Source organism: Balaenoptera acutorostrata, chromosome 5 (assembly GCF_949987535.1).
Source record: "Balaenoptera acutorostrata chromosome 5, mBalAcu1.1, whole genome shotgun sequence".
NCBI classification, from domain to species: domain Eukaryota; kingdom Metazoa; phylum Chordata; class Mammalia; order Artiodactyla; family Balaenopteridae; genus Balaenoptera; species Balaenoptera acutorostrata.
The window spans coordinates 91,880,002-91,905,844 of NC_080068.1; the positions used below are offsets into that span (position 1 = coordinate 91,880,002).

The 25,843-nt window shown below is 38.1% G+C and overlaps 1 protein-coding gene across 1 annotated transcript in view; it reads right to left on the bottom strand.

Moving 5' to 3' along the window:
- Positions 1–21,052, bottom strand: part of ANAPC4 (anaphase promoting complex subunit 4) — a 41,642-nt gene extending 20,590 nt beyond the window's left edge. The window contains exons 1-17 of the mRNA XM_057547207.1: positions 20,966–21,052; positions 20,707–20,845; positions 17,841–17,946; positions 16,010–16,142; positions 14,395–14,469; positions 14,251–14,277; positions 14,114–14,158; positions 13,379–13,463; positions 12,644–12,748; positions 11,259–11,342; positions 10,056–10,142; positions 9,572–9,636; positions 8,768–8,810; positions 8,583–8,659; positions 7,016–7,116; positions 6,880–6,931; positions 476–531 (exon numbers count right to left, since the gene is read on the bottom strand). Coding sequence (XP_057403190.1) covers positions 476–531; positions 6,880–6,931; positions 7,016–7,116; positions 8,583–8,659; positions 8,768–8,810; positions 9,572–9,636; positions 10,056–10,142; positions 11,259–11,342; positions 12,644–12,748; positions 13,379–13,463; positions 14,114–14,158; positions 14,251–14,277; positions 14,395–14,469; positions 16,010–16,142; positions 17,841–17,946; positions 20,707–20,835 — 1,270 coding nt within the window. The 5' untranslated portion in view covers positions 20,836–20,845; positions 20,966–21,052. The remainder of the gene's footprint in view (positions 1–475; positions 532–6,879; positions 6,932–7,015; positions 7,117–8,582; positions 8,660–8,767; positions 8,811–9,571; positions 9,637–10,055; positions 10,143–11,258; positions 11,343–12,643; positions 12,749–13,378; positions 13,464–14,113; positions 14,159–14,250; positions 14,278–14,394; positions 14,470–16,009; positions 16,143–17,840; positions 17,947–20,706; positions 20,846–20,965) is intronic.
- Positions 21,053–25,843: the final 4,791 nt, after the last annotated feature.

Genomic DNA, 25,843 nt, shown 5'->3' on the forward strand with positions numbered 1-25,843 from the left:
TAGTGGCTACCATAATGAATGGCACAGATCTAGAGACAGAAGACCAAAGTATAAAACCGGAGCTAAGCTATTCAAGGGAAGAGGTTTTGTCTTATTTTTTCTCCCCCTTTTCCCACAAATCTAACACCTAACAATACCTAATACAAAGCAGAGATTTAAAAAATGTTATTTTAACCTAAGGAGACATTACAAGGTAAGTAAGGGTCAATTCTCAGTGAGTGACAGAGACAATCAGTGCTAGAAGGCGTATCTGTGGGGGTGGAGATGGGTGGGTGTATAGAAGAAATAAGACTGGCCATGTGTTGAAAACTGCTGAAACTGAGTGACAAGTAGAAGGCAGGTCACTTACACTATTCTCTCTACTTCAATAGGTATTTCAAATTTACTATAGTAATTGAAATATGCTAAATTGATACTCCCACAATTTTTTTAAAAAGTGTTAAAAATACAAGAATGCTTCATTCAATTCACTTACCCACATACAGCCACCGAAAAAATGCTTTGAAGTTTTTCATACTGCTATCTATAACTCTAGAAGATAAAAATAAATCAGAAATGAAATTATTATATGGGGTTCATGTATCATTGTTCAATTATTGTAGAACATAATAATCCTTTTTGTTCTATTATATCCTATCTGGATGACATTTAAGCCTTTACAACAGATTTAACCAATAAAACACATACCCAAAAATAAAATTTCAAAAGAGCAAATCCTGATTCTTTTAAAAAATAAAGCAAATAACTCAGATTCTAACTGATTATAACAGCCTTTCCACAAACTGTGTAACAGTCTTTTCCTTTCCGGGCACTCAGTAAAGTATGAAATCCTTTTCTAACTTTGGCAATAAAAGAAATCAGAAAAAATGTTCCTGGCACCATTCTCAGTTTTAAAAAAATACTCACTGATCAGTAAGAAGAAAAAAACATCAGACACAACAGAAAATCATTATTATAAACTTGTAATATGTCACTACCACTACCTCTGATATCAATAGACATTACTTTTGGAAGTTGATTTTTTACCCTTACAGCAATGAATCTCAAAATTTGAATTTCCTTGGGCTTTACACAAATGTACCCCCAAGATTAAGGGTCATAAGTGGAAGTCATCTTCACTTTGATGAAACTGTCTCTGAATATAAAGATGGATATCGTTTTTTTTTAAATCTCTTTGAGCTCACATCTGTAAGATAATTAATCTAAGCAAATAATATGTGCACTTTTCACCCCTAAATCTCAAAGTCCCTTCCAAGCATTAAATGTCATAATACTACTGGAGAAGTAGGTCAGCATCATTAACCTTTCTGTACACAGTAAAACACCTGACATAAAAGACTGTAACATCTCTTGTGTTACCAAGCACTATGATCAAAATTCTCTTGCAGCAAAAATGAAAAACAGAAAAGACGTTCCTTTCTGTCTTTCCCAGTCAATACTCTCACCCCAACCCCAGGCAACCACTGATCTATTATAGGCTAATGTCAAAGTTCTCACTGCCTCAGTTTCTCCATTATAACCTAAAACAATGCTATATTCTACTTATCTCAAAGGAGGAAGAAGTTAAATCAAAAACTACCTTTCACTGAAAGGTGAAAGGTGATCACAGAAGGCTTAATATTTTATGTTTACTCTCTGCAAATACAGAGAACCAAAAAATTATTCAACATTCAGGAAAAGGAATATCATTTCTCCTCCTGCTTTGTTCTTTGAGCACACACATCTGTAATAAGCTCTACCTTCTAAAAGCCCATTAGGGGCTTCCCTGGTGGCGCAGTGGTTAAGAATCCGCCTGCCAATGCAGGGGACATGGGTTTGATCCCTGGTCCGGGAAGATCCCACATGCCACGGAGCAACGAAGCCCGTGCGCCACAACTACTGAGCCTGCGCTCTAGAGCCCGCGAGCCACAACTACTGAAGCCCGCGCACCTAGAGCCTGTGCTCTGCAACAAGAGAAGCCACCGCAATGAGAAGCCCGCGCACCGCAAGGAAGAGTAGCCCCTGCTCGCCACAACTAGAGAAAGCCCGTGCACAGCAACGAAGACCCAACGCAGCCAAAAATAAATTTAAAAAAATAAAAGCCCATTAAAATGATGGTGGATTGGTGGGGAGAGGTGGATGTGTTATAAACTCACACACAAAAAGAGGACAGTAGAAAAAAAATTTTTTTAAGTTTCAGAAATGTCAAAAGCCGACAGAAGACTGGTGACTGGTGAAGGTCACCAGAGGCGGCCACGTGTCGGGCACTGTGGAAAGAGAGCAGCAAGGAATCATCCGCCCGGCAGAACCCCAAGGATACTCAGTCCTTAGAAACATCAAGTTCAACAGAAGACATTAGGATGACGTCTGGGGCTGGACAAAGGAGGACAAACTGAAACACAGAGTGGCCAATACACTCTTTCCCCCAAAATATGAATGCCTAGGCGTTTACTACCTTCCAGACAAAAACAGAGTTCTTCAAAGAAGCTGAATAAACTGGGAAGAGCCAAGGCGGTGCCGGGTAGGCATGGGCCGCCCACAGCACAGGTCCGCATGCTCTGGCACTCACGCTGGCTTTGGGCCGCCCTGCACCCAGCAATTCCAAGCAACTTTAAACTGCCTCGTGAATAAATATGAGTAAACAATCGGGCATCAGGTTTTTGAAGAAAGCTTGCAACAAGAGACCAAAATAAACAGCAAAGTGACACACAAAGAAGAGATAATTCAGGGAGCGGCAGAGATTTTTTAAAACTCTAACGTCCTCAGAGAGCTGTGAGAAGATGTCGCGTCCACAAAGCAAGAGCACAGCTTTGAAAAATGATTAAACAAATATGAAAACACTTAGAAATTAAAAGACAGGACTGCCATAATAAGACATTCAATAGCATAGTTCAGGTCAGTGATCTCGTCCTCCACCCCACCTGGGCTATTTATTCTAAAGTTCACACCCTAGACCTTCATGACCAACGTGAACCTTTTTTTAAAATTTATTTACTTATTTATTATTTTTGGCTGCGTTGGGTCTTCGTTGCTGCACACGGGCTTTCTGTAGTTGTGGCGAGTGGGGGCTACTCTTTGTTGCGGTGCATGCGTGGGCTTCTCATTGTGGTGGCTTCTCTTGCTGTGGAGCATGGGCTCTAGGCACGTGGGCTTCAGTAGTTGTGGCTTGTGGGCTCTCTAGAGCGCAGGCTCAGCAGTTGTGGCGCACGAGCCTAGTTGATCCGTGGCATGTGGGATCTTCCCGGACCAGGGCTCGAACCTGTGTCCCCTGCATTGGCAGGCGGATTCTTAACCACTGCGCCACCAGGGAAGTCCACCAACGTGAACATTTTAAATCTCAATTTAAAGCACCCTGCTCACCAACAACTATCTTTCCAGTGACTTTTCTCCAGTAGCCCATTCATCCCACCAAGACTACCACTTACTAGTTCTACCACCTTTCACTGTCTCACACCCCCTCTGTGTCCTCACTTCCCTCCTAAACCAGTACAGATTTGAGGTTTATCATTTTAATCATGCCCTTGCTTCAATTTCTTGCCTCCCCTTTGCTTCCTTTTACTCACCAACCCTAGTAATTCAAACTGCTCACCTACTCTGTGCTCCCACTCGAGCAGCTGACCCTGGCTGGGGAAAACCACACAGCCACGCTGGCTGGTCTCATTTTAACGCTCCTGGGAACGCTAACCAAGCAGCCCTTAGCACTACTGACAATCCTCCTGCTTCATCAGCCCATTCACGCTCCCACTGTACTAGACAAATGGCTCACACCTCTTCCTTTATTCTCAAAGCGCAGTACCACTTCCCCATCCTTACCTTCAGCTGATGACAGAACATTTCATATTTCCACTAAGATAATAAAAACAATTAGAAGTGAACATCCCCAAGCCCTCCTCTGCTCATATACCAGCAACTGTGACCCCTGTCTTGGCCTTCTCTCCTGTAACTATGGAGGAACTATTTTTCCAGCACCTTCCCTGACACACTAAATCCCATCCCCTCTTGAATCCTCTTGCTCTAGCAATCTTCCCTCTCTTTGCCATCTCAACTGTTCCCCTTCAGAAGAACATTCCCATCATATATAAATATGCTCTAATTTCTCCCATTGTAAAAAGAAAGAAAAACCCAACGACTATTTTTAAATGCTGGCCATTCCCTTTACAGCAAAACTCAAGAGACTACATTTGCTGTTTTCTTTGCATCTGCTCTCATTCTGCATCATACCTGCTCCCATGACTCCACAGAAGTGGCTCTCATCAAGGTCACCCAACATCTATTCTGATAATATTCTGATCTATTCCACTTCTGGTCCTCACCTTACTTGACTCAGCAGCATTAGACAACCAATCCCTCATTCCTTCTTGCAACGCGTCCTTCACTCAGCCTGAAGGACACCCACTCCTTGGTCTTTCTGCCTCTCCGGTTTCTTTCGCTAGCTCCACATCAACCCCGTTTCTAACACTGGAAAGCCCATCACCCAGTCTTCAGATCTCTCCTCTAAGCGCACTCACTATCTCATCCAGGTTCGTGGCTTAAAATAACACCAATGTGCTGATGGCTCCCAAATTTACATTTCCAGCCTGGATCCCTCACTTGAACATAATCTCATACAATCAACAACATGCTGGACAGCTCCACCAGGGTATCTAACAGACATTTCAATTTAATATGCCTAATACATTGACCATGTGATCAAAATTAACATCAATAAGAAGAGGTAGACAGACACTGTTTGCCTCTGGATGTGACACCTTGAGAAGGACACTCCACCGATTATGTAATATTCTGGCCAGGGATGTATAACCTGAATGAAACCATGAAAAAATCAGATAAACCCAAACTGAGGAACATAAAATACATATATATTTCCTATATTCTCCCCCAAGTCTTCCCCATTTCAGTAAATGTTAGTCATACTCTACCAGGTGCTCAGGACCTAAACTCGTAATTATCCATGACTCCTTTATTTTTACCATCCATACAACCATTCAGCAATCTTGTTATTTCTACTTTCAAAATATATCCAGGTTCTGACCATTTCTGATTCTGATCACCATTTGTCTCATGGCTTCTGTCCTTGCCCTCATATAATCTATTCTCAATACCAAGTAAATAACAAGAGGGATCTCTTTAAACCTAAGTCATATCCTGTCGCTCCACTGCTAATAACTCCCTAAGAGCTTTTTATTATACCCAGAGTAAAAGCCACAGTCCTTACAACTGCCTACAGGCTCTACACAACCCGGCCCATCCTCTGTGACCTCTTTCAATTCATCCCCTACAGCTCACGTTGTTTTTCAAGTCACTTTAACTGTAGTGGCTCCTTGAGGTCCCTCAAATATGCCAGGCATGCTCCAAACTCAAGGCCTTTATACTTGCTGTCTCCTTTGCCCCCAAAATAACAGGGCTCACTCCCTCCTCTCCCCAACATCACCTTCTCAGTGAGGCCTTCTCTGACCAAAAAATTGCACCCCTACCCCCAGCATGCCCTAGGTCCTCCTTCCCTCATTAGCTTTTCCCACCACTACTTATCACTATCTGACTTGCTGTATGTTTTAATTATTCATTGCTTTATTCTCTGTCTCATCATGTAAGAATATAATATCTATGAAGGCAAGATTTTTTTTATCAGTTTTGTTCACTGCTATACCCTCAGCATCTAGAATAGTGTCTATAACATAGTTAAATGCTCAATAATTGTTTATGATGAATGATAGCATTGGATAATTAAGTCAAAAAAATTTCACAGGAAACAGAAAAGATATAAAAAAATGAGAGTAAAAATAAAAGACATAGAGGATCAATCCATGAAGTCTAATATCTGACTAACTAGATTTCTAGAACAAAAATCTAGTTAAAAAAATAAAAATTCTAGTTAAAAAAAAGGAGAGGGAGAAGAGGAAATTATCAAAATAATAATACAATATAGAATTCAGGTTAAAATGGCATTTTCTTATTATGAGTACAACAAATGAGAAGACCCACATTTAAAACTCTATTGTGAAATTTCAACATATCAAGGATAAATAAAGCTTTTTGAGATGAGAAAAAAAATAGCACACAAAGGAATGAGAATCAGAAGCACCAGACCTTCCATTGGCAACAAAAAGGCCAAAATACAATGGAGCAAAGCTTTGAAAGTTCTATGAGAAAATGAATCCCCCTTCATAATCTATACCCAGTCAGAACCATCAATTAAGTGTGGCAGAAGGAGAAAAGGCACAGAAGGACACAGAAAGCTTACCCTCACACATCCGTTTTCTAAGTTACTGGGCGATATTTTCCACAAAGTGATTAAATGAACCAAGAAACAGAGGAGATCCTGGAAGTAAGGATCTAACCCGTGAAAGCAAAGAAGAAACTGCCAGGGCCGTGGCTGCACGTGGAGCCCCGACGCAGGCTGATGCAGGCAGGGGGAGGCTAATGGAGGAGGCAGCAGGGACAGAGGGAGTGCCAGGGGTGTGACACTGCCCCTGGGACGGCGGAGAGCCTGAGGATGTGAGCAAGGCAGACTGTGCAAGGAGAAAGCAAGCGGAGTCTAGGAAAGACAGACACACAGAGAAGAATAATTTCTCGAAACTGATAAGTAAAAGAAAGGCAGTACAGTCATACAATTTAGAAATATGGAAGTAACCTACAGACCTAAAACCAGAAATAGTTACAAGGATTCCCTCTGGAAAGCGGACCTGGGGTGAGGATGGGCGGGACAGGAAAATACCACTTTAATGTATGAAACTGCTGTGCTACTGGATTGTTTTAATCATGTAAAGGTATAATTTTGATAAAAACTTAAAAAACTCATTTTTAGAAAATCACAACAATTTGCTAGGTTCTTATTTATAAGTAAAAAGTAAAACATTCTCAAGTCAATGATTCCAATATTCAAGTATCCCCAATACTTACTGAAGAAGTTCATTTGCCTTGAGTATGAAAGAACCCACTGCAGTAATAGCATCTAAAAGGAAGTAAATAAATAAATATCATTTGTCAAATAAGTAAAGTGGATTTAATGCATTCTATTGAGGAATTAAATTACCACCTTCAATTCCTGAAGCATCTAGTCCAAGAGGTTCATATTTTTGCTTCCATGAAGCCATTCCTTTCAGTTCACTCAAATGGTATAATAAAGACTCTGAGCCACTATCAAAAACAGAGCAGAAACACCATCATCAAGGTGGCAGGCAGCTACTATCTTGCTTGAATATTTCTAAGTTTTCAGAAATAAAAACTGAACGTAACTTTTTCTTTCTATGAGAAATAATTATTTCTCAAAATCATTTTGAAAAGCTGTAGAAGAATCATTTGGTTGTCATGACTAGTGAGATGAATATATGACCACAAGATTAAACTTTGTAAGATCAAATTATGCTCCACAGTTAGTCCTGGCACTTTTAAGATAGTCATATGGTCATATTGTTCACCCAACAGCTATGTATTTAACATTCAACAAATATTTATTAAGCTCCAACTTTAGGTCCGGCACTATGCTAAATACTGGGGACTGAACGGTGAACAAAACGAAAGGGTCCTCATGACACTGACAGTCTAATGGGGGAGACAGTCATAACCATACAATCAGACAGTATATCATTCCAACTACCATAAATGCCTTAAAGGAAACACACCAGGTGCAGGTCTAACAGAAGAACCTGATCTAATCTGGGGATTAGAGAAGGCTTCTCTGAACAAGTGAGATTTGAGCTGAGAGCTAGAGAATGCAAGTGAAGAACAGGGTGGGAGTGTTCCAGAAAGCAAAAGGGCTGTACAAAAGCCCTGGGTAGGAGAAAAACTGTCAAGTTTGAGAAGGCCACCAGTGTAGGTGAAGCAGATAGGCAGCCATCCAAAGGTATTAGTCCTAAGAAATGGGAAGGCACTGGAAGTTTTTAAATAATAGTAACATGATCAGATCCACTGTGGAGAATATATTTGCGGGGCACAGTATGGACTGGAGGAGACCAGGCCAGAAGGTCCTAAAGTGATCAAAGCGGGAGGTGATAATAGTAAGGGCCGGGGTCTCAGCATAAAGAAATTTACCAAAATTTAAGTCAAACACTGAACATCTACCTGCAAACTACTTCACTGAGGTAGCTATAGCTAGAAACAGCATGAGACTTGAAGATCTGGGACAGTCTTGGCTCTGACACTTAATAACTTTGGGTCAGCCATATATAACCATTCTGAACTTCAGTTTCTTCTAAATGAGGATAATCATAACCAACACCTTGCCAAGGAGTTAAGTGCAAAAATATATACATGCTTTTACATAACATATAAAATGATATATAAACTTACTTAATTTCACCACTCAAAAAAGGGTATATGCCCTATTCAAGACATACCTCATGGCTGTCTGGGTGAGATAAAAGCCCAGACAGGGCCTCGGGTGGTGAAAAGATGTTGGAAAGTTATTTCATAAAGCAGAATTACCATTATTGATTCTTTAAATCTTGGGCACTCCAAGAGTCCCCTCAAATGCTAATGCAACAATTTTAGCCAGAAGAGGCTCAAACAGAGAATGCCAGATGATGAAAAGAAGGTTGCAGAAAGAAGACCAATGCCAAGTACGTGTAGATGTAATACCAAAAGATTCTACATCACCTTCATACCTCTGTAAGTGACTTATAACCAATTTTTGTATACTGGAATATGATGACTCTATAGACTGGCCAAGCTTTTTTAAGCCCTAATTAAGAGAAAAGAAAGTATTCAGCATACAAGTAAGATACTATATGCCATTCTAAAAAAAATTAAGAATGTGTTCATAGCCATTAAAATACAAAGATAACCACACCTTTACTGTTAACTGGTTCATTAAGAGGGTCTGAAGTTCAGCACTAGAATGAAAAAGAAACTATTTTTAGTCTCCTCTATTCAAAATCTGAATGCATCACTTAAAACGTTTAAATTTCAAAGAACAAACAAGATTTTTAAACAAAATTAAAAAAAAGAAATAGCCCAACAAAAATTAAGACTTTGTTGTACTCACAAAGAAATGGACAAAACAGGAAACAATAAAGTCTAGGAACAGACTGAAGTAGACATAAGGATGTACTATACGCTAAAATGGTATTTCACATCAGTAAGAAGAAGGTGTAATACTCAATGAATTATACTGGGCAATTACCTAAACACTGAAAAAAAAAGAAGTTAGTCTTCCACAGCATATGACCAAATAAATCACATCTGGAACATGTAAATGGAATAAAAACATAAATCACAAAAAAATCTCTGGAGGAAAATACAGATCTTTGAACACTTAATATGGGAAAGACTTTTTTAAGAATAATGTTAAGGCAAATACAATAAAGGAAAAGATTGATTTGGCTACATAGAATTTTAAAATTTTTATACATTTAAAAAGTACATATATAATATATTTACATATATTATACATACACTCAGAATGATCACATTTACGTAAAAAATAAATACGTGAATAAAAAAGCCTAGAAAAATATATACTACTTTTTTGGTCATTGTGCACCAGAATTTTCTATTTTTTTTTTTTTTTTTTACAATGAATGTGAATTGCTTTTGAAATAAATTACTTTAAAAAGAGAAGGAAAAGCAAGAGTACCTAATATGAGCTCATTACCTTGCTTTCCCCCACAACAGCAAGTCCATGAATTCATCTTGCACTGATGTGGTTGTATTCTTTTCCTAGAGAAAGACCAATAAAACCATAATAGGTATTCTTTAAATTATAAGCTTATTTATTCAAAATTACAGGAACATGACTCCCTTTCTTACCCTTAACCTTCTCTCAAATTCATATTTAAATTGATTATCTGAATAGCAGTTACAGGAAAACAACCAGTCAGCTCTTCAACTCCTGTCCTTAATCCCCAAGCCCTACCAGCTCCACTTCACAATCCTGTCCCCACCTAAGTTGTACCAAGGGGAAGAGCTGGTGTATCACTCTCTGAGATAATAGTATGAGGTTAGACCAAACCGTCTGAAAGAAATCATGATCTGAGCCTTTTTACAAAACAGACTGATTTTTCTCATGTCCTTCATGAAGTAAATAAGGATAACGTGCATTCTTTAACACCTTCCATGGGAAACTCCAGGTATATTACCTGCACAAACTTGGTGAGACGAGAATCCATCTGCATCAGTATTTCTTCCCATGCTTCACACATACATGTCAGTGACAAATTTATATACTATTAACAAGAAGAAAAAAATATTAAAGTAGCAAAAAATATTTAAGTCAACATGCTAACTAAATAATACATGTTTCTTACTGTCAACTGTCTCAAAGAAATCCAAAATTTACTGTAAATCACTTTTAACTCAGTTAAGCCTGAGAAAGAAAAGACCATAGCTAACACTTGATAATCACTTAACTATCAAACTTTCTCAAATTCAATTTTTATCTGGTAAAACAGATATTTTCCAGCTTTTCACATATAAGATGCATTTTATGTACATTAACTGTCAAAATGCTGACTGGTCAACTATTCAATTTTCAAACAGTATCCTTTTAAAAAGACACTAATCTCCAGAAATCTTTGACATGAAGTACATTAGTGACTGTGACAGACTGAAAAAAGAAGGCCACAGTTCTTCGTAGCTCCTCTATGCAGATGTAGACTCAATTTCTCCAGTCCTTCAATCCGGGCTGGCCTTGGGTCTTAGTGTGACCAAATCAGAAGTCTAAGGTCCCAGAATGTTTTGCATGCTTCCACTTGCACTCTTGACACCCCTGCCGTGGCCACCACTTCATGAACAAGCCTGGTCCAGGTGGCTGGGAGATGAGGAATGTGCAGTCCAGACAAAGCCATCACAGCTATGGGACACTTGGACCAGCCAGATGACCACCAATGTATGACCAAGCCCAGACCCGAATAGCTGAACCTGGCCCAGAACAACAGAACCTTCTAGCTGAGCCCAGCCCAAATCGTCGACTAAAACACCAATCACAAGCTAATTTGGGGTGCATTTATCATGTACAAAAGCTAGCTGATATGATGTTTTTCATACTACTTTATTTGCAAAAACACTTTTAAAATTCCAAAATATTGTTTTATTTATGAGAATGTTTAAAAAGGTTTAAACTACTTTTTTTCTTTTCCTTTGGAGAAATAGAGATGGGTGAGAGTAGATTTTCAATTAAATTTCTTTTTCTTGCTTTAATGGACATTATAAACTAGTCTATCAGATTAGACACCTCCGCCACATAAAGTTGGCTTTAAGAAGTAAGATTTTCAAGTTTTTTATTTACAGAACATTAGAAACTTATAGTAAACAGTCACATAAAACAAGCTATAAATAAATACCTGTAAAAGAGCTGAAATGTGAGTAAACTTTCTGGCCATTCGAGTTACTTCAGGTAAGAAAGAGTACAATAGATTGGTTTCAAGCTGTCAAATCAAAATAATAAAGTGAGTCACAAGCAGACATATTTACTTCTTTTAAAGAAGAGTCAAGGTCTAACTACATATCAGAAAGACTATGCCAGAATTCTGCTCCTTTTGAGCATAACGGTTTGGAGAGTAACAGAATATAATCTTAGGATTTTCTAATCTGCAGTGTCTAACTATGCACAGATCACCCTCTCGAGATTAGCAACCCCTTCTACATAGTTAGAATAAATGTAATAATCTACTTAATAACACTCTTATGAGGAATTTAAAAAATGATCACAAATATCTGTAAAAATTTTTAAAGGAATTATAGTTATGGATAAATACAAGTGAAATATCTATTACAATGGTACATGAATTATCTCAATAAAGTTGTTTTAAAAATACCTATTACAAATTTCACATAAATAGTGAGTCATTTTATTACAGCACCAAATGCAATCCTGGAAATCACATTTTCACAGAACCTCAAGATGAAGAGCAAATATGAACAATTGTTCCAGCAAACGTCAGGAAGTTAAGAGTTCTCTGATGTTCTGAATACAACGAACGTTGGAAGGCATCACATGCACCACATCTTGCATCTTTTCACCCTACTTTTGTTTGAGAGTTCATGCATACTTAGGCTAAGTGGCTGGGTTATCTGAGATGAAATTTTAGGGAAGATTTTCTTGAACACAAGGCTACAATCTAAATACTCTACAGGAGCCCAGTTTCCACAATCTATGATACAAACAGCACACAATGAAAAAGGTTTTTCCCAACATTAAGTAGTCATCTTACACAAGAGGCAGTGTGTTAGTTAAGAGCACCAACTCTGGAGCCAGACTGTGCAGTATCACTTTCCAATGCTCACCAAGCAAATTACAGTTTGTGTGCCCATTTATTCAACTATAAAATGGGGATAATAATGGTACCTACCTATAAGGTTATTGTGAGGATTCAAATGAACTATACTGAATCACTCAGTACTGGGCACATATTAAACAATTAATAAATATTAGCTTTTATTATTATTAGGGTCAGAATCCAAAGGAAACACTTGGTACAACGATGGAACTGGTATAGCAACGAGTTGATATGGTCATTAATAGACCATATTAATTATGCTGTGTCATTGGAATAGTAAGGTATTCACCAGTAAGACTCTATATATAAGTCTTAGAAGCTCCAAGTCGATTTTTTTGCTTTGTTCTGTTTTAATGACCATTAGAATCCAGTGAAATGGATAATAAAAAACTATAAAACCTTTAAAAATATATATTTACCCTCTGCTGCTGTTAGGTTCCAGTACTCACCTGAAAGTATGAAACTTCTGGGGCACCACTGGTGGAAACTTCTGTGACCACTGACAGTGATTTCAAATCACTTGATAGACATAATGCAAGACAAGTACCAACAATCTGTAAAACAGTCAAGTCTCCATTATATTTAGTGTTATTGCTAGACTGCATCTGCTTACAGTATAGGAGGCAAATATTCAGAGCTCTAAAAAGCAGAAACACATGCCTGGCTCTTGCCACACACGTGGCACATGAAGGCATGTGTCCTCTTAGTTGCAAGGACACACACACACACCCCCAACAAGGGGCCCAAGTGTTGGAGAACTAACATTCCCACAGAGCCTATAACATTTTCTACCCTTTTAGGGAACTATAAGAATAAGAAGAAAAAGATACGGAGAAGACCGAGACTGAGCATAAGATTGCTTCTGATGACGTTTATCAAATTCCAATCACAAAGTGTAGCTCTTAAACGCCACAAGGCTAGAAAAACATCAAATCATAACCCAGTGTATCATACCAATCTTTCTGTTAAGAAAAACAATTTTGACTAATTCCACTAATTCCCCTGATCTTCACAGACATCATATCACTATTCTTAGTAGGAAAATTATCCTTTTAACATTTAAGAACAAATAATTCCAATAACTGAAATTAAGAAAAAAAGTAATGTTTTATTCTTTTTCCATAAATCAGTCAGCTGCTATATTCTAAGAGAAACAAAAAGGAAGATTTTAAAGAAAAACTTACCCCAGTGACTCGAGCAATTTTGAACATTCCATAAGCATAAAGCTCAATAAATGCAGAGCTTCCTCCAAGGACAAGAATATTGAGCCTAATTAAAAATAATGCAACAAGCTGAGGACAACAGAGAGGAGCGAGTTCTTAAACCAAGATGTGCTCCTGCCCTCACATAATCTGCATGTTCCAGCTTCCTTGTAGGGGAGCTGAATCCCCCAACAAATTCACCAAGACTCAATCACATTGGGCTTACTCCTTTCTTTCAAAGGAACAACATAAATTTCATCCAGCCTAAAAAACATCAGTTTACAGTAAAATAAGAATATATTATTTTAATGATGATTATATTTGTATACTCTCAATAACAAAATCTTCTCTTTTCCAGTTAATATAAAGCGCCAACAGTTTTATCATGGCTCTGATGCTAAATGCATTAAGTGAGCTTAAAGAACTTGAAAATTTAAATTTAAATTTTAGAAACTCCAGCACTTCCACCTTTCTTTACTTTTTAAAATAAAAGTACATCTTAATATTAAACTTGACACAACCAAGTATCATAGAATACAAACGAGTAAATAATAGATATTGTCTGTTTATTATTCAGAGGTATTTGTCAGCAATGAAATAACATGACAAATAAGGACACTGTCCTTGGAACTTTAGTCTAAAAACTGCTTCAAATATCAAATATCAAATTTAAGAAAATAAGACTTGTTAAATATTTAAGATATCTGCAAGATTTACCTGACGTCTCCCAAAAGCTTAATAATTTCATCAGAATTTTCTTCACTAAAATATAAAAATAAATTGGGTTATCTTTAACTGTATCTTTCAAATAATAAAAGATTATCTTACTTGAAAAGAAAAAAGGCATATCTTACCTAAATATTTTTGAGGTGTTGCTATAACTAGAAAAAAAACAGAAATGCATTTTTTAAAACACATGAGAAAATTGTCATAGTGTTAAAAGGAAAGGAAAGAAATCTGCAAGATTAATTCCAATGAAATTAAACTCTGATACTTACTTTTTTGGCAGTGTAGGAAGTTTAGGTAAGAGAAGATTTGATTCATCCTCAGAATTATAAAAGGACGTTAGAACACTAAAAAGGTGAAAACGAAACAAAAACAAGCATTATAAAAACAAAGATTCTACTTTTCTTTCCATTAAAAAATACTATTTTTTTAAATGCCCAATTTTATACAATTTTATACATTAATTTTACACATTACCAAGTAAACAGATGCCACACACAGTTCACCACTGTAAAACAGTCACTATAACAATCACAAACAAGAAATAGAAAAGTTGGAATTTCTTCATTTACTTATAACTTTATTTCTGGGGAAAAAAATCAGCCTACCCACTTTACATGTAGAGGAACAAATATTTATAAACAATTTTCTCAGTATATGAAATGCATTCAAATGTATTCATTATCAGCACCAGATACAGACTGACTTAACTCTCCTCTAAGAACCAACACTGAACATATGAGTTCCAAGAGTAACTGTAAAGAACACTGCAATTATTATATAATGTAATGATGGCTTCTATGGCTTACATACATGTGAAGATGTAAAAACCCAGCAGGTACATAAGATGACACCACGTATTTTGAAACAGTCTTATTTATCCACCCCCCCCTTTTTTTCAGTCCTACCTCTGAATATGGCTGGAAATAAATGAGTAAGAAGGTGAAAAAGCAGTGTCCTGAGAGACCCTGGAATCTCCACATAATATTTCTGAACTCTTAATGGAAAGTGTGTTAGGAATACACTTAGTAGGTTACTGGACTGGGATAGAAATGACATGGTATATTCCGTTCCTCTAATCGTCTATGAATTCACATGACCATTTACAATCTTTGATTATTTGATGATGGATTAATCACTGTTTTATCTACAGTGAATTTCAAACCCCAGGCTAGACCTTGTTATCTAATGCTTTACAGTCCCTTCCTTAGGAAATTTGTCAATTAATAATCAGGATTTACAAATTCATTTGATATTAACTTAAAACTTAACTAGAATGGAAAGAAAATTATCGTATTTCCTCAAAAAAGAAACTTCTATTTTCAGTATTCACTAAGCCCATTGGTCCTTTAAGCCATCTTTACTGCAAACCTGGCGTAGTACTTGACTTCACAGACCAAGGCAAAATTATTTTCACAAAACAAGGAAACTATAGGGACCATGAACACAGAAAGAACCCATTCAGCATCAAAACAGAATGCTCAATTCAGCACTTTTTGAAGAATATTTACTGAGACACAAAAACACAAAGCTCCAGGTGAAATATATGGTGAAAAGGAAAACAGAGCCTCAATTTGCTAATCAATAATTTTAATTAATATTCCTTGAATGTATAAGTCATCGATATAAACTGTTAAAAATAACTGAAAAGAAAAATCTTGGCCATTGAGGCATTACTGCTCCAATAAGAAAAGAGATTTTTTCAAGAGAAAAAAAACCCAACAGAGCATTAAAAAAATTGCATCTTGATAAGCTTAAAACAAAAAGTTAAATGCAATGTACACATACTCAACACCCAGATACTCCTAAGTTTCCACTTTTAAAAAATGAGAATTTCAAAAACATCCTACTGTGACTACTGGGGTTTTTCTTTTTTTATTACTCAACCTGCTCTCGACGGTCACTTCCATCCAATGCATACAAGAAACTGGAGCCTCCACAGAAAAAGAGTGCAAGCTTTCAGGTTTTTCTACATCACACAAAATGATTTTCTTGGTGTCAGCAAGAGCAAAGGCCAAAACTAAAGAAGAAATAATCAGAATAAGTTAGTATAATATTTGAGAAAAATGGGTATTTCATTGCTTCCCCAATTTTACTATTTTAAATACATCATAATCATAGAAATGATTTAAGGCCAAATCCTTGCTTTAAATAACTAAAAAACTAAAAGATATCTTTGCATATAGTTATGCTGTTACACCTACGCTTATTTTCAAATGCTCAAACTTTCATGAGCAATCTACTACTTTCTCATGCACTGTTCTTAACATCTTACATATCAGAGCCTCTAGACAGGAACCTTGATGCCAAGCAGAAAATACAGAACAGGCATCAACAAATAAACAATAATATCGTTATCACCAAGACATATTGGTCCCCACCTAAAAGCTGAAAAGTGATTCCACCTGCTTGGTTCTTGGAAGGTTTTTTGTTCCTCTTTTTTATTTCTAACCCTTAATGAACAGGGCCATCAAATACTGATGGGTCTTCTTCCTTTCACTGTGGCTGAATTACCTAGTATAGTTTCTCTACATAAGTCATTAACATCTTCCTAACATATCAAATTGAAGAATTTCTAAATAGAGGGCTGTGAGTTTCACTGTATACCAATACATGCAGCTTTGCTAGATGTGAGGCAATCCAAGTCTCCTCTTCTTCAAAACGATTTAAAGCAATCTCGAAATAATCATTACCAAAAAAAACCCTATTTTACTGTCGAAAATCACAAGACATTTTTTAATGATAAAAATATCATCTACTTAAATACATTTTCACACACACTGACTTTCCTGATTTTTGAGATCGTGGCATTTTTGGATGAATAGTGCAAGATCTCAAATTATTACTTACAAAAGTTCTCTAATTTTACACATACTTTGTTTTTACGTAAAAGATGAAACAAGAATGGAGCAAAATGAGTACAGACAAAAATAGTTGTTATCTTTAAAGTGATAGGCTTTCAGGGCATTTTTACATACTTATATTTATCTAGAAAAAAAGTAAGCAATGAGGAGTACATATCATTTTACAGAAACAATTCTTTTTTTTTTTTTTTTAAGCACCAATGATACAGATGAACTTTAAGCTGTATGATTTGTAGCATTTTCCTGTGCTGACTGGACATGTACAACAGCTCAAACAATGACTGTCCTTGTAACAACACATGGAAGAGGAGAGTTCAGTCCTCAGAGCTGCAATGCAGCAAGCTACAACACACAGGGCACCAAGAGGAGTCAGATCACACAGAAGTTGAAGGAAGCGGGTCAGAACTGACAGTCCTTCCGGTGAGGCAAGCAAATGTGCAGAGAGAATATTTATGAGCCACACATTTAATGCTAAAACACATTCTGGGGAGAAAAGGGCCAAGATGGCACTGAACTGACTAGTGAGTGACAAATGAAGCTTAGGGCAAACAGTGCAGGACAACACAATAGCGGAAGAACAAAACCAAAGTACTTTGTATATTCCCATCAAATTTCTTTTCAGCCTTATCTTTGCCAAGAAGTCAGATTTCATTTTAGAGATATCTTTGCCAAGAAACAAGATGGTAGAAGTAATCTGAGTTCTATGAAAACACTTTAAAGCATTTGAAAAAACAAAGTTCCCAAATTTAGAATTCTAGTATATAATAAGAATAAATTCTTTCTGGAAATAAGTTCTCTTTACAGAATACTCCTTCTGAAAAACAAAAATGTATTTTTTACAATACTATCATTACGTTTGCCATCTGGTCTCCAAGCAAGACAGGTCACTTCCTTTCCTGTATTTTCATTTGGTGGAAAACTCCAAACTCGATGAAAACTTGCAAGTCGATGAAGTAAAACCTGAGACAAAACAGGTATAATAGCAAATAATAAAAAAATCCGTTTCCAAAAATAAAATATACCTAGATCCCCACTATAAAATTTTTTAAAAATCATGTCAAGTATAATATTTAGCTATCAGAAGAAATTCGAAGACAAAAGTGTCTGAATGAACTTAAGGTATTTTCAAAGAAATGGGTGAAACAAGGTCTAACTTAACCCTGTACCCTATACATTTCCTAACTTTCATGTCAATAAGAGACTTATCTTTTAGAAAGGAATAAGGCTGTCCAAGAAGATAACGAAAAAAGCAATAAAGGACACAAACAGAACTAGAAAGGCAGCTGTATAAGATCAAGTAACACTAAACTTGGAATCAGACAATTTCAGCTGTGTCACTTACTGGCCAAGGATCTCAGACAAGTCACTTAGTCATTCTAAATTTCCATTTCCACCGGGTATATTCCCACCTTGGAGGATCAAGATGATCCCCTGGAGCTCCTTGTGCTTCAAAAGTAAAACTGTCCCTACTCTATCCTCTATACAACTGGTAGAAATAAAGAAGAAAAGGCCTCGAACTGCATGTGCTCCTGAAGATTTCCCCCCCCACACACACACCTTCTTAGTTCCCTGCACTCACAGCTTTACCACTCCCTGCCTTATCTCATAGCATCCTTCCTTCACTCTTGGTTACAGGGAAGCCAGGACTCCCAAGGAATCACTCATCCCCGAGACCCAGTGCTCTTTTCTGAGCCCATCTCTGACTTTCCTTACTTCTGAAACCCTTCCTCTGTGCCCTCTGGAATTCATGATCAGGTATCAAGATCCCCTGTATCTTCACTGTCTTCCCTGAAATGTACTTCTCACCTGAGGACACTGCTTCCCTACAGGATTCTCAGGTGGTGGCCATTTTGCACACCATGTCCCCTGTACTACTACTGGGCTAGGAGATAAAGTAGATTTCCTCCTTGATGCCATTTCTGGCTGGTTTTTCTTCTCTTCTCTAAAATCCTCTAACTTTGAATCATATGCAATCAGACCATACCGCCTGCTATCCCTCTTAACTGCAGTCACCTATAGACTCCTAGGCCATCCCCCCCGCCCCCCCCCCCCATTCCTGGGAGATTTGGACTCCTGTGTGGCTCACTCATGCTTTCCAACACTACTCATCACCATTCTTGGTGATTTCAAGAGATACAATGTCCCGGCTTTTTGGTGCTCACCTACCTCTTCTTCAATGATCACATCCTCTACCTCACCTCAGTCACTCCCAGGGTCATGCCTGTGACCTTGTCATTACCAACAACTACAAATGCTGCCATAATCTTCAGTTGCAAACCTCCCACTTTCCATCACCACCTGTATCTCTCCTGCTCATCCCAGATACCCAACTTCAATTCTTCAACCTCACCAAGACATACAAGCCATTGACTCTACCACTGACCAACTCCTTGTCCCTCACCCGACAGGTGACCTCACTTCCCTACTTAATCGGGTTATAATCCAAAGTTCATCATTACAATCATTCCTCTTACATATAACTTCAACCCCCTTGCATCTCTCTTGCTTTGTCACAGTTAGTCACAACAACTCTGGTTAAACCCAACCATGCCTGCACCCATACAGCTGAACAGAAGGGACATACAACCATGCTCACTAGTTTCACTACAAAATCACTAACCTCATGTGGCTCTTAATACTGACGAACAATCCTACCAAGTTTCACCAGTCCACTTGTCAGCTTTTTTGTACCTCTCTTTTCTCCTCAAAATTCCAATATTTTCTTCTCCATCCTCACTCCTAAACAGCGCCCCTTCTTCTTCACTGAGAAAACAGAAGCAACAAATGCCCACAGTTGATTGCATCTATCCATCTGATCACAGTGATGCTCCTATTCTCTCCCTTCTCTCCTACTGTTGTGGCTGTACTACCTGCACTCCTCTTAGGGCCAGGACAGCGTTTCAAAACACCCTGGCAGTGGAGGGAGGCTAGAAGATTTCATAGAGGGCCTTGAGAAAGCAGATATCAATACCCTGGCAATGAGGTCATGACAGTCAACACAGTTTTGCAGGCTGCTAAGTTTCGCTGACTGCTAAGTTCTCTTTACCACCTAGTTTCCAAGGTTGGCTGCACACCACACAACTCTCACCTGGCCAGGTAACTATCAGGAAACCTGCCAAAAGGCCAAAAGAGTAAAGAAGCCAAGGTGAAGGTTTCCTTACAAAATGGCTGCCAAGTAACTAAAAACTATCAGCAGAAATTTACAACCCGGTTACACTTGATGAAGCGCAATACAATGTGAACTAGAAATGCTAACTGACAACACTCATGCACATTCCATCAGGAATCCAGTGATGGCTATCCAACCCATTCTGTAAAACTTGGACAACAGAATAAAGATTCTTAAACATCCTCCGTGGCAGCTATACACACGCACATTCGCAACTCAAGTCTGACAATAACCCATCTTTCTTCTGCCTAAACTGCAAGTAAACTAACTGCAGAGTCTGTGGACCTACTACTATGTCTAGCTCATGAGTGACACATGAGCCTTTAAAAAGCCCACTTAACAAATAACTGAAAGCCTTGGGGATGCAGGACTGTATGACTGCGTTAAGCTGCATGAAAACTGTAGTTCTGGCCATAAAATGCGTATAAATGACCTTTCCCATATATGGCCCCTTAGATTCACTTAAAGTTTTCAGCAGGGCTGGAGGAAGGGGCGGGGTACACAGGTGGCCCGGGCTCGGTGTCCACGGGGCTGCACGCCGGCTCACTCACCTCGCCCGCCGTATTGGCCAGAGCAATGAGATCCCGCTTGGGTGACCAGACCAGGAAGATGATCTCCTGCGGTAGCTGCTTCTCTCCCACCACCCGGAAGGACGGGAAACAGGTCGGGAAACGCAACATTGGGGCGGCCCTGCAAAAACACCCCTAATCGGAGGCCGGCAGGGGCCCCCCGGGGCCGCCCTGCCCGGGCCCGGCGCCGGCGCCGCCTCCGCCCCCGGCCCTTCGCACAGAGCCCGGATGGTGGCGGCACCTGCTAGATGCCCCACGGCAGCCAACGCGACCCAGACGGCCTCTGCCTCCCGTTCTCCCCCAGCGCGTTTGCAGCTGCCGCCGCGCGCGCGCGCGTGCGCGCGCGCTCCGGGCACTTCCGGTAGCCGGACTTCCTCGCGAGAGCACGGAGGCGCGGTCTCGAATCGCTGGAACCTCTTCGATAGTTTCTGAACCAGTGGATCTCTGAACCAGTGGGTCTCAGCCCTGGGTGCTCAGTAGAGAGGTATTGTTTGTTTGTTTGTTTTTAAACCCCCTGCCCAGGCAGCACCCCAGACCGATTAAAAGAGAATTAATACGGAATGGGACCAGTATTTATTTATTTATTTATTTTTTTCCACACACACACACACACACACACACACACACACACACACACACACACACACTGTATTTTATTTTTACAAGAGATAAATAGACTGACACCAAGCATTGTACATGGATGACCACAACAAAAGCAACAATGATTGCAATTACTAAACATGAAACACACTCATACTATGTCATAATATTGACATTCAGTCCAGTAATCCTCCACTATAACAGCTCCTTTACTTTGCAGTGAAAATTGATTTGTATATTCTTTGCCTCTGAGTCCTTGTGGGATTTTTTTTTTTAATTCAGACAGAAAGTCACAAAAATTATACTCATCCTCATCAGTTCACTCAGTCCCATGTAATTAATTTTTTTTTCATCTTGATCTTTTGTTAGCACTTTTATGAGTTCATCAGTTTTTCATTAGAGTTCTGAAAATGCTTATTCATTCAGTTCAGCAGTACAGTCAAGTTACCAGAAACCTGTACTTGTCAGAGTCTTTTCCATGAATTTCTTGAAGATGAAACCCTTTTATAGGAACATATTTGCAAAATCATCAGAGTACACCCAGAACTGTCTGTAAATGACAAAAGACTTAAAAATGACCATGGTTAAAGATTTGATGAAAGTTCATAATAATGCAGTTGACAAGAAAATTAGTTATTTCTGAGATATACATTTTAAAGTAATAACTAGGATTATTACTTATAACATTATACCAGAACATATAAGATTTTTAGAAGTTTCCTGTAATGTCTGAAACATTTATATTAACATATTTCCATACAAATACAAATATAAGATTTTTAGAAATTTCATGTAATGTCTGAAACATTTATATTAACATATCTCCATACATATTTCCATACAAATACAAATATAAGATTTTTAGAAATTTCATGTAATGTCTGAAACAGTTATATTAACATATTTCCATACAAATGACCCAATGAAAGTTTAGTATTAGTTGTTTTGTTTGTTTTTTTATACTGCAGGTTCTTATTAGGCATCAGTTTTATACACATCAGTGTATACATGTCAATCCCAATCGCCCAATTCAGCACACCACCATTCCCACCTCACCGCAGTTTTCCCCCCTTGGTGTCCATATGTCCATTCTCTACATCTGTGTCTCAACTTCTACCCTGCAAACTGGCTCATCTGTACCATTTTTCTAGGTTCCACATACATGCATAAATATACGATATTTGTTTTTCTCTTTCTGACTTACTTCACTCTGTATGACAGTCTCTAGATCCATCCACGTCTCAACAAATGACTCAATTTCGTTCCTTTTTATGGCTGAGTAATATTCCATTGTATATATGTACCACATCTTCTTTATCCATTCGTCTGTTGATGGGCATTTTGGTTACTTCCATGACCTGGCTATTGTAAATAGTGCTGCAATGAACATTCGGGTGCATGTGTCTTTTTGAATTACGGTTTTCTCTGGGTATATGCCCAGCAGTGGGATTGCTGGGTCATATGGTAATTCTATTTTTCGTTTTTTAAGGAACCTCCATATTGTTCTCCATAGTGGCTGTATCAATTTACATTCCCACCAACAGTGCAAGAGGGTTCCCTTTTCTCCACACCCTCTCCAGCATTTGTTGTTTGTAGATTTTCTGATGATGCCCATTCTAACAGGAGTGAGGTGATACCTCATTGTAGTTTTGATTTGCATTTCTCTAATAATTAGTGATGTTGAGCATCTTTTCATGTGCTTCGTGGCCGTCTGTATGCCTTCTTTGGAGAAATGTCTATTTAGGTCTTCTGCCCATTTTTGGATTGGGGTGTTTGTTTCTTTACTATTGAGCTGAATGAGCTGTTTATATATTTTGGAGATTAATCCTTTGTCCGTTGATTCATTTGCAAATATTTTCTCCCATTCTGAGGGTTGTCTTTTCCTCTTGTTTATGGTTTCCTTTGCTGTGCAAAAGCTTTGAAGTTTCATTAGGTCCCACTTGTTTATTTTTGTTTTTATTTCCATTACTCTAGGAGGTGGATCAAAAAAGATCTTGCTGTGATTTATGTCAAAGAGTGTTCTTCCTATGTTTTCCTCTAAGAGTTTTATAGTGTCCAGTCTTATATTTAGGTCTCTAATCCATTTTGAGTTTATTTTTGTGTATGGTGTTAGGGAGTATTCTAATTTCATTCTTATACATGTAGCTGTCCAGTTTTCCCAGCACCACTTATTGAAGAGACTGTCTTTTCTCCATTGTATATCTTTGCCTCCTTTGTCATAGATTAGTTGACCATAGGTGCATGGGTTTATCTCTGGGCTTTCTATCTTGTTCCATTGATCTATGTTTCTGTTTTTGTGCCAGTACCATACTGTCTTGATTACTGTAGCTTTGTAGTATAGTCTGAAGTCAGGGAGTCTGATTCCTCCAGCTCCATTTTTTTGCCTCAAGACTGCTTTGGCTATTCGGGGTCTTTTGTGTCTCCATACAAATTTTAAGATGATTTGTTCTAGCTCCGTAAAAAATGCCATTGGTAATTTGATAGGGATTGCATTGAATCTGTAGATTGCTTTGGGTAGTATACTCATTTTCACAATGTTGATTCTTCCAATCCAAGAACATGGTATATCTCTCCATCTATTTGTATCATCTTTAATTTCTTTCATCAGTGTCTTATAGTTTTCTGCATACAGGTCTTTTGTCTCCCTAGGTAGGTTTATTCCTAGGTATTTTATTCTTTTTGTTGCAGTGGTAAATGGGAGTGTTTCCATAATTTCTCTTTCAGATTTTTCATCATTAGTGTATAGGAATGCAAGAGATTTCTGTGCATTAATTTTGTAACCTGCAACTTTACCATATTCATTAATTAGCTCTAGCAGTTTTCTGGTGGCAGTTTTAGGATTCTCTATGTATAGTATCATGTCATCCGCAAACAGTGACAGTTTTACTTCTTCTTTTCCAATTTGTATTCCTTTTATTTCTTTTTCTTCTCTGATTGCCGTGGCTAGGACTTCCAGAACTATGTTGAATAATAGTGGTGAGAGTGGACATCCTTGTCTCGTTCCTGATCTTAGAGGAAATGCTTTCAGTTTTTCACCATTGAGAATGATGTTTGCTGTGGGTTTGTCATATATGGCCTTTATTATGTTGAGGTAGGTTCCCTCTATGCCCACTTTCTGGAGAGTTTTTATCAGAAATCGGTGTTGAATTTTGTCAAAAGCTTTTTCTGCATCTATTGAGATGATCATATGGTTTTTATTCTTCAGTTTGTTAATATGGTGTATCACATTGATTGATTTGCGTATATTGAAGAATCCTTGCATCCCTGGGATAAATCCCACTTGATCATGGTGTATGATCCTTTTAATGTGTTGTTGGATTCTGTTTGCTAGTATTTTGTTGAGGATTTTTGCATCTATATTCATCAGTGATATTGGTCTGTAATTTTCTTTTTTTGTAGTGTCTTTGTCTGGTTTTGGTATCAGGGTGATGGTGGCCTCATAGAATGAGTTTGGGAGTGTTCCTTCCTCTGCAATTTTTTGGAAGAGTTTGAGAAGGATGGGTGTTAGCTCTTCTCTAAATGTTTGATAGAATTCACCTGTGAAGCCATCTGGTCCTGGACTTTTGTTTGTTGGAAGATTTTTAATCACAGTTTCAATTTCATTACTTGTGATTGGTCTGTTCATATTTTCTGTTTCTTCCTGATTCAGTCTTGGAAGGTTATACCTTTCTAAGAATTTGTCCATTTCTTCCAGGTTGTCCATTTTATTGGCATAAAGTTGCTTGTAGTAGTCTCTTAGGATGTTTTGTATTTCTGCGGTGTCTGTTGTAACTTCTCCTTTTTCATTTCTGATTTTATTGATTTGAGTCCTCTCCCTCTTTTTCTTGATGAGTCTGGCTAATGGCTTATCAATTTTGTTTATCTTCTCAAAGAACCAACTTTTAGTTTTATTGATCTTTGCTATTGTTTTCTTTGTTTCTATTTCGTTTATTTCTGCTCTGATCTTTATGATTTCTTTCCTTCTGCTAACTTTGGGTTTTGTTTGTTCTTCTTTCTCTAGTTTCTTTAGGTGTAAGGTTAGATTGTTTACTTGAGATTTTTCTTGTTTCTTTAGGTAGGCTTGTATAGCTATAAACTTCCCTCTTAGAACCGCTTTTGCTGCATCCCATAGGTTTTGGGTCGTCGTGTTTTCATTGTTATTTGTCTCTAGGTATTTTTTTATTTCCTGTTTGATTTCTTCAGTGATCTCTTGGTTATTTAGTAACATATTGTTTAGCCTCCATGTGTTTGTCTTTTTTACGTTTTTTTCCCTGTAATTCATTTCTTTTTTTTTTTTTTTTTAATTTTATTTATTTATTTATTTATTTATTTATTTTTGGCTGTGCTGGGTCTTCGGTTCGTGCGAGGGCTTTCTCTAGTTGCGGCAAGTGGGGGCCACTCTTCATCGCGGTGCGGGGACCGCTCTTCATCGCGGTGCGCGGGCCTTTCACTATCGCGGCCCCTCCCGTTGCAGGGCACAGGCTCCAGACGCGCAGGCTCAGCAGCTGTGGCTCACGGGCCCAGCTGCTCCGTGGCATGT